This window comes from Elephantulus edwardii, unplaced genomic scaffold (genome assembly GCF_000299155.1).
Source record: "Elephantulus edwardii isolate Elephantulus edwardi_28Jun2011 unplaced genomic scaffold, EleEdw1.0 scaffold00221, whole genome shotgun sequence".
NCBI lineage: Eukaryota > Metazoa > Chordata > Mammalia > Macroscelidea > Macroscelididae > Elephantulus > Elephantulus edwardii.
Window position 1 is genome coordinate 4,529,954 of NW_006399971.1, and position 9,598 is coordinate 4,539,551.

The 9,598-nt window shown below is 42.1% G+C and overlaps 1 protein-coding gene and 1 pseudogene across 1 annotated transcript; one reads left to right on the plus strand and one right to left on the minus strand.

Annotated features, from left to right (window-relative positions):
- Positions 1-925: 925 nt before the first annotated feature.
- LOC102872509 (60S ribosomal protein L7a-like) lies at positions 926-3,836 on the plus strand. Its single transcript, XM_006898172.1, has 2 exons — positions 926-1,197; positions 3,782-3,836. Exons 1-2 carry the CDS (start codon positions 926-928, stop codon positions 3,834-3,836), a joined length of 327 nt encoding a protein of 108 aa, XP_006898234.1.
- Positions 3,837-7,217: 3,381 nt separating this feature from the next.
- Positions 7,218-8,396, minus strand: LOC102872914 (annotated as a pseudogene).
- Between the last annotated feature and the right edge of the window lie 1,202 nt (positions 8,397-9,598).

Sequence of the window (9,598 nt, forward strand, 5' to 3'; positions counted from 1 at the left end):
AAAAACCTACAACTAGGACAGAATAAAATAAATGAATGAGACCTTCCGAAAATCAAGTCCTTGTATGCATCAAAAACTTGTCCAACACAGTAAAATGGAAGCCCACAGACTGGGATAAAAATTTGGTAATAACATGTCTGATAAGGGATTCATAACTAAAATTTATAGAATAATCCAGCATATCAACAAGAAAAAGACAAACACCACAATCACAAAATGGGCAGAAGAGGTAAAAGAAGAAGAAAGGTAGACTACCAGCAAATTAAAAAATGCTCTAAGTTGCTAGCTATTGTTGTTATTATGTGCCGTTGAGTTGGCTGCGATCCATAGCAACCCTGTATACAACAGCTCTGAACCCTGCCCTATCCTGGGCCAATCTCACCAATTGCGACACACCAACCCCCATTACTCCAGTTACTGTATCAATACATCTCGTCCAGAGTCTTCCTCTTCTGAGAGCATTATGTCCTTGTCCAAGGACTGGTCCCTCTTGGCCACATGCCCAAAGTATGTGAGATGGAGCTTCAAAATCCTAGCCTCCAAGGAGAAACTTGGTTTCACCCTCTCCAAGACAGAAGTATTTGTTTTCTTGATGGTGCATGAAATGTTCAAGACTCCTCTCCATCATCACAACTCGAAGGCATTGACTCTTCTTCTGTCATTCTTAGTCCTTGTCCAGCTCCCTGCTAGCTATTAGAGACATGTATATCAAAACAACAATGAGATACCATCTCATCCCATAAAAAATAGCAATGTTCAACAAGACAACAAACAACAAGTGCCAGTAAGGATGTAGAGAGACCAAAGTCTTATTTGCTGCTTGTGGGAATGTAAAGTGCTTCAATCACTATGGAAAGCAGTATGGAGCTTCCTTTAAAAGTTGGAAATAGAGCTGGTGGTCTTCCTGCCAACTTTGTGTCTGAAGATGGGTGTTCCCTATTGCATCATCAAGGGCAAGGCCAGGCTGGGCTACCTCATCCACCGGAAGACCTGCACCACTGTTGCCTTCACACAGGTGAACCCGGAAGATAAAGGCGCTCTGGGGAAGCTGGTAGAAGCCATCAGAACCAATTACAATGACAGATATGATGAGATCCGCCGCCACTGGGGAGGCAACGTCCTGGGGCCCAAGTCAGTGGCCCACATCACCAAACTGGAGAAGGCCAAGGCCAAAGAACCCACCACCACTGGGCTAATGTACACACTGACTCTTCTGTACATAAGAATAAACTTATTCCACCGTCTGCCACTTGGAGAAAAAAAATTGGAAATAGAAATACCATTTGATCCAGCTATACCAATACTGGGAATATATCACCAAGATATCAGAGCTGTCACACAAACAGATGCACGCTCATGTTTATTGCAATATTACTCATAATAGCAAAGAGATGGAAGCAATCCAAGTGCCCAGCAATAACTGAATGGATAGAGAAACTATAGTACATTCAAATAATGGAATATTACATACCACTGGAAACAATGAACTCTTAGAACTCTATACAATCAGGATGATTCTGTAAGACATGATGCTGAGTGAAATATCTCAGTCACAAAGTGACAAATACTACATAAGCCCACTATTGTTAATAATAGGATAGAATTGGGGGGGGGCAAGGAAGAGCAGAAGAAGAATGGATAGAGAATGAACACTGCACTGGAATGGGTGAAAGGAGTGAACAATCATGACAATTAATAGCCTGGAACAGGACAAGCACTAAAAAGGGAATTGGGAAAGAGAGACAGAGAAAATACTCATGCTCAAATGAATGAAAACCAATCCCTACATAGACCTTCACCAATTAAAAAAAAAAAAAAATTAAAATAACGAAGATATTCTGGGAGCAATTTGGGCTGCTAGCGGATAACTCAGTCCAGGCAGGGAAAGAGACTAGTAGAGGGGTAATTTTCACTCTTGCAAAGAAGACATCAGCTCAATCTAAATCCGGAAGTGACCAAGCAGATCTCCCTTGCTTCAGGAGAAAGTGCTGGGTGCAGTTGGCTTTAGGCCAGCAGAAGGGTGGCTGAGGCCTGTGAACACTCAGGGTGTAAGGAAGGAGTAAACAGCTCCCAGCTCCCGGCTCAGAGATACTCCCTCAGGTATAGCTGCTGGGCTTAGAAATACCTTGGTGTCACTAGGGGACCTGTTACCTACAGTCCCAAAGAATGAAGGACCTTCCTTTAGCTTCTAGAGCAGCTAGTTAGGTATTTATTAGAAATTTTCCAAATTAATGAGTCCTAGAGGGATTTGCTTAGCAGAGAAAAAAGGCCGGGAGGTTCTTGCTGCCAACGTAAGTGGGCCTGAGGACCAAAGACAGGTTTCAGAGGGGAGTGGGTATGATCACCAGACTCACCAGGTTCTTGTATTCCCAAATGGGCTTCGACTAAAACAGCTTCTGATAACACCAGGTCATGGGCAAATGCTGTAGGTTTGCTCCTCAATTTATAGCAAAACCCAAATTTAGGCTGTAGGAAATGGAGTTTTGTGCCAGCTCCCAACACTTTTCCCCTTTAGTATTATGATTGTTACAAAGGGCAAGTGGCCTAATCCATAAAGAGCTGCACTGCCACCTCAAAAATTAGATTGTTTACTGGTTCAAATGCACCAGCAGCTTCACGGAAGAAAGATGGACAATCTCCTCTTAGCAATTCACAGCCTTAGGAAACCCATGGAGGGCAGCTGTAAGTCAGTTCAGAACAGAAGACAATTTTTCATTTGTTTCAATGATTGTCACTGTTGTTACTAATATGTGCTCCAACACCTCAGCTCAGCCTCCCTTTGGCACTCAATCTTTATCTTCGTTTCTTCCTCCACAGGAAGCACCCTGACTCCAGGGCCCCAGGCCTTTCATCCCTCTCTGTCTCTATATCTCTCTATCTCACCCTAAATTCCACATGGTGTGTTTCATTTTTGTTAGTTTGTATATTGTCTGGTGCTTATTGATTCCCATCCTCTACTTTATTTGACTGTAAGCCATAGCACAGTTTTGTCTGTCTTGAAGGACGTGCAACCAGGGTACTCCTTAGATGGTGAAACTTCATCTTACACACGTTGAGCATGCTGTCAGAAAAGGGCAGTCTTGGCTGGGTGGGGACTGGGGGATGATCATGTTGAGAAAGGTCAAAGAAAGACGTTCAACAAGATGGATTAATGTAGTGACTGTAACAGTGAGCTCAGCAGATGAAATTGTGAGGATGATGCAAGATAGAGCAAAGGTCATATGTGAATTACATATTCACTTAACAAACTGGCTGTGAATTACAGCCAATTTGATGACATCTAATAACACCAACAACATATCCTTTGAATTTAACACAGGGCCTGTACTTTGTGTTTTAACCTTCATTATAATATTAATTTTTATAAAACTCAAACTGCTCTCTTTGTTATGTTTGTTGTTAAGTGCTATTGAACCAGCATCAACTGATAGCAAATCTATGTAAATTAGATTGAAGCCTTGCCCTGTTTTGCACCATCCTCACAATCTCTATGGTGTCACCTCATTGTTGCAGGCACTGTGTAAATAATCCATCCATTGAGCATCTTCCTCTCCTTTTCTGACCCTCCACTTTTCCAAGGATTAGTGTCCCTCCTGACACACGTAAAGTATGTGCAATGAAGTCTTTCCATCCTTGCCTCTAAGGAGCATCCTGGGTGCCTTCTTGGATAGGTTTGTTTGTTCTTTTGCCTGTCCATGATGTATTGCATAGTCCTTGCCAACACCACAATTCAAAGGCATCAATTCTTTTTCACTCTCCCTAATATATTCTCATTCTGCAGAGGAAGAACTCAGATCTCCAATGACTCTAAATTGCCTATAATCACCCTGATGTGAGTGATCTAGTTATGTTCAACATTCTTATCCACCATCACAACTCAAAGGCATCTATTCCTCTTTTATCATCCTTAGTTATTATCCAGCTTTTGGATGCATAACAAGTAATTGCAAAGACCATGGCCTAGATCAAGTGCACCTTTGTCTCCAGACTGATATCATTGCTCTTCAGTTATCTGGAGAGGTCTCTGACAGCCCATTTTCCCAGTACAATTTGTTTTTTTATTTTCTGGATGCTAGTGCCAAATGTGTTGGAGCCAAGCAAGCTGGAGTTATCAACATTCTCTTCTCAATCCATTATGAAGCTGCTTATTGGCCCAGTGGTGATGATCTTTGTTTTCTTGGTGTTGAACTTCAATTCACATTGAAGACTACAGTTCTTGACCTTCTGCAGCAAATGCCTCATGTCCTCATCAGTTTCAGCAAGCAGGGTTGTATGTGTCAACTGCATAATGCAGGTTGTTGGTGAGTCTTCCTCCAATCTTGATGCCACATTCCTCCTCATAGAGCCCAGCCTCCTGAATGATCTGTTCTGCCAAGTTGAAAATGTGTGCGTATAGAATGCATCCCTGATGCACACCTTTCCTGATCCTGCACCATGCTCTGTTCTGACTGCTGCTTTATGGTCCAAGTTTAGGTTTTGTATGAGCACAATCAAGTGTTCTGGGATCTCCATTCTTCTCAAGGTTAGCCACAATGTGTTGTGATGACACAGTAAAATATATAGTCAATGAAACACAGATAGATATTCCTCTGGTACTCTCCGCTTTCAGACAAGTTCCATCTAACATTGTCTATGATGTCCCTAGTATCAGGGCCTCTTCTAAACCTAACCTGCACATCTGTCAGTTTCTGGATAATCTTCAGCAGGATCTTCCTTGCATGTTATTTTAGTGGTATTGATGTTGTTATATGCTGTCATGTCGCTTGCAACTCAGCGACCCTATGCACAAGAGCCCTAAACACTGCTCTATCCTATGCCAAACTTGCCTTCTCTGACACTCTCATTCTCACCACCCCAATCACAGAGTCCATCCATTTCATCAAGGTTCTTCCTCTCCTGCACCACCCCTCCATTCTCCCAAACATGATGTCCCTCTCCAAGGACCAGTCCCTCCTTGCAACATGCCCAAATTATGTCAGATGAAGCTTCAGAATCCTTGACTCCAAGGAGCATTCTGGCTTCACCTTCTCCAGGACAAACCTATTTGTTCTCCTAGCAGTCCATGGTATACTCAACACTCTTCTCCAGCACCACAGCTCAAAGGCATCAAGTCTCTTTCTATCATCCCTAGTCACTGTCCAGGTCTTCAATGCATAGCACGTAATTGCGAAGACTATAGCCTGGATCAGGTGCACCTTAGTCTCCAGCCTGATGTTATTGCTCTTCAGTATTCTTGAGAGGTCCCTGACAGCTGACTTTCCCAAAACAATTCATCTCTTGATTTCCTGGCTGCTGGTATCAAGATTGCTGACTGTGGAGCCAAGTAAACTAAAACTGTTAACTATCTCAATCTCTTCACCATCCATACTGATGTTGAGCTTCAATCCATATTGAAGGCTACAGTCCTTGACCTTCTGCAGCAAGCACTTCAGGTCTTCTTCAGTTTCAGCAAGCAAGGTTGTGTCATCTGCATAATGCGGGTTGTTGATGACACTTCCACCAATCCTGATGCCACATTCCTCCTCGTATAGCCTAGCAACCCGGATGATCTGTTCTGCATACAGATTGAAAAGATATGGAGACAAAATACAACTCTGACATCATTTGATAATTTCCACACTGTTGGGTCACCTTTTTTTGGAATGGGAATATACATAATTGTGGTGCTGGCGGAGAGTGTTTAACTCATCATGGATTGCCATGAGAACAAACAGGTCTGTCCTGCAGAGGGTGAAACCAGGCTGCTCCCAGGAAGCAAGGATTTAGAAGCTCCGTCTCACATACTTTGGAGGGGAACATCATGCTTGGAAGGGTGGAGAGATAGTGCAAGAGAGGAAGACCCATGATAAAATGAATTGACTCTGACTGGAGAAATGGGATTAAGTCTGTCAGAGATGATGAGATTGGCTCAGAATAAGGCAGGTTCCAGAGCTAATGTATATAAGGTTGCTATGAGTTGCAGGCAACTTGCTGGCACATAAGAGCAACAACATGAGTGGCCAGGTTGGTCCAGACCCACATGGTTACTTTCAGAGGTTTCCATATACTTTTAGTGCTACAATTATTCTACTGCTGTGAACACTCATAAACAAATACTAACTTTCTTTTTCCCATTTAAAAGATAGAGATAATAAAATATTTAAGTCTTCAATCTCTTTATACACCACCATGCCCATGACATCAATCATGGATTGAATTTTGTCTACCAAAAATATATGCTTACTTGATTGAAGCATGATTCTCAGTATTTTTCAATGTAGGGATGTTATATTGCACTTATATAAATAATCTCCCAAAATCTAATAATCCAATCCATCAAAAAGGGATAGATGGGTTGCATATTTTCAGGAGGAACCAGTTATTGGAAAAAGACATCATACTGGGGAAAGTTGGTCAAAAAGAAGATAACCCAAAGACATGAAAAATGAGAGGTACTGATACCACATTGGACTTGAGCATGACAGAGATCTTGAGGACGCTACAAAACAGGGCAGGGTTCAGATCTGTGGTTCATAGAGTCACTATGAGTCATAGTTGGCTTGACAGCATTTAACATGTTTTTCATCTCAGAAAAAGTTTATCAGCATTATTAAAAACACTTTCTTTAATAATGACAGAGAGAGAGATTTACTAAACATAGCAGAGTATCAGTGGCGATACCTTACAACCAATGTCTGGAAGTGCATAGACAGCTTTATTGCCAGTCTTCATGTTACCAAAAATAACCCATGTACAGGTCCCACGTGGAGTCATGGCTATTGATTTGTCTGGGCCTAAGTACCTACTGCAGGTAAGTGTAAAAAAATATCTTCCCCCAGAGGCGCACGGTTCGAATCCACCCGCTCTGCCGGGGAAGGAGGGACAATCTCCTCCTGTACCAGTCAGATCTGATTTGACGGTACACACACACACACAAAAAAAAAAAATAAATTAAAAAAATTTAAAAAAATCTTTCATCATAATTGACATGTGACCTGTATTACTGAATAAAGAGTGATTAAAATCCTCAAAGAATTGGATATCTATATTTTTTTTTAAAAGCCACATTTCTTTTACATACTACAAAGAAATAATGAGTATTTTAACTTTTTTAATTCTTACATGATACCTGGTGTGGCAATCCCCATGGCACAGGCCCTCTTCTGGATGGAGCATTCTTGGGGCAGACCCTGAAGACTTCATACTCTCGTGTGTTTATACTGGTTTGAGAGATGTTGTCACTCACCCAAAACATAGTGGTCATTTTACTTGTTACCTTCACAGCAGTACAGTCTGGTCAAAGCTTCGATAACAAAGTGGTCACTTCTGGCAGACTGTTCACTTGTTCTTCTCAATACTACTCCTTGATTTCCAAAATTTCTGATCGTTTCTCCCACTTGAAACCTATGTTTTCGACTCAGGGATGAAATGGCAAAACGAGGGCAAGGATGATCCTTACTTCTAGTTTGCCCCAAGAGCTTCTGATCTCTTTTAACAAAGTCAGGAGCTGATCACAGCAGTCCAGCAAATTCAAACAGCTGATGACATTGTAATGGAAGCCCGTGTTCCATAGTTTATTTTTCCAAGCGTTCGTTTTTTTCTTTTTCCTGAAGCTGCCATATCATGGTTTCACATAGCTCAGTGGAATAAATTTCTTCTAAATGAGGGCTCATGATTTCTGTGGCTTCTCCATCGCCAGAACCTAAATCAAGAAGTCTATGGGTTTTCCATTCTGGATGAATTTTACGCAGTCTCTAAAACGGATATGGCGAAAACACGAACATTGATCCCCTTCCTAGCAACCCTCTGATAGAGGTTCTAAACATAAACAGGCTAAAAACGTTGACACAGCGTCCACATCCTCTGCCCTAGCCACACGGATACCAGCAGCAGGCAAAGCCTGGCCACGAACAGTCTTATGGGGCCACAGCCCCTCACTCCCATGACCATTGGTGCCCGGGGCAAAGAGGAAGAGACACCACCAACACAGGCCACCGCCGCTGGGGCTCAAGCCACCACATATTTTTATTAGAAGTTAGATGATTCTGTTGCGTCTCTGGCATTCATGCTGTTCATTTTGGCACTCTTAGATTGATTGTATGACTTTCATCACTCTTAAACCACACCTTCTCCATTGCTGCTATTGCTGCTCACTTCTTATCCCTTCATTAATAAAGAGCAAGGGCCTCACCTTAAATACTAAGGTGCACCTAATTTAAGTCATGGTCTTTTCAATTGTCTCAATATGTCTCAAAGTTTGAATAAGGGAGCCTGAGAAAGAATTGATGTCTTTCCTTGAGGTGCTGTTGAAGAATATTGACTATACAACACACTGGGAAAAGAACAAAAACCTCTAACCTGGAAGTTTAACCAAAATGGTCCTTAGGGAAAGACTTTATCTCACATACTTTGGACATGGCTTCAGGAGTTAGTCCTCGGAGAAGGACATCAAACTTGACAAAGTAGACAACCAGTGGAAAAGAGGAAAATCTTCAACAAAATAGATTGACACAGTGAGTATAATAGACTCAAATAGTAGCCTTTGTGATAATGGTGCAAGGTCAGATAATTCTGTTGCACCAGGGGTGCAATGAGTTGGACCTGAAGGCATCTAACAACAGCAACTATAAAATAAGCAGCATCACAGAAACCTGCAGGTTACTCTCCCACCCCTACTCCAGAACAATGAATTAACAGACAAGTGTTCTAACCCAAAGACCAAACTATATAACAAGAATGCACGAGTAATCCTAAAACTAAGCTAAGCTAATATGCCTTGCTGGAGATGGTGTCTTTGTAAGTCCAAAGGGTGGGTACAGACAGAGCAGTAAAGAGATAGTCGTTGCCAATCTGACATGTCCAAGTGCAGTGGGAATATGCTGTTACGGAGTGTGTCCAGTAAAGATGCCCAGTAAAAAAGAAAGGTCCCCGTCAGAGGAAATGCTCCCACTAATCTAAGGGCTGATTGCAGGTCTGATGCGGCACAGTCCACGCGCTCTAGAAGGAACCCTATATGAGTATAAACTTGGCCTGAGGAAGAGCTGGGTCTGGTAGCAGGGACAGGGGAGACAACAACTCTGCCCATTATATGGTAACTAGTGGGGAGGTGGGGGAGTGTAGGCATTGTGGATAGCATAAGGGAGAAGATTGGACCCTTTCAGCTGTGTAGATACCACTGCTACTATCACTGCACCACCGTCCTGGGTTCCTATGCTACATGGAGAAATAAATGCAAATGCTTGCTTATGCTTATTTATAGTTTGCTTTTAGGGGTACATCACTTATCTGTCAGTTTGCTACACTGGGGTGACTTGTGTGTTGCTGTGATGTTCTAAGCTATGTGACTGTTTTTCATTCCAACAAAGTTGCTCCTGATGGAAAGATTTCAGCAGAATTTCCAGAAAAAGACAGACTAAGAATCAGGATCAGCCATTCACTTCTGAAATAACAGACCTTCAAAATCCCTGAGAATAACAGAGGAACACTGTTACATATAGGACTGGAGGTAGAGCCCCTTTGATTTGAAAGTTGGACTTTTTAAACACCAAATTTGGAAGGCAGTTACCTGGCCAGTTGACTGATAGAGATCCATATTTGTTCCCATTCAGAAAAAAAAGGT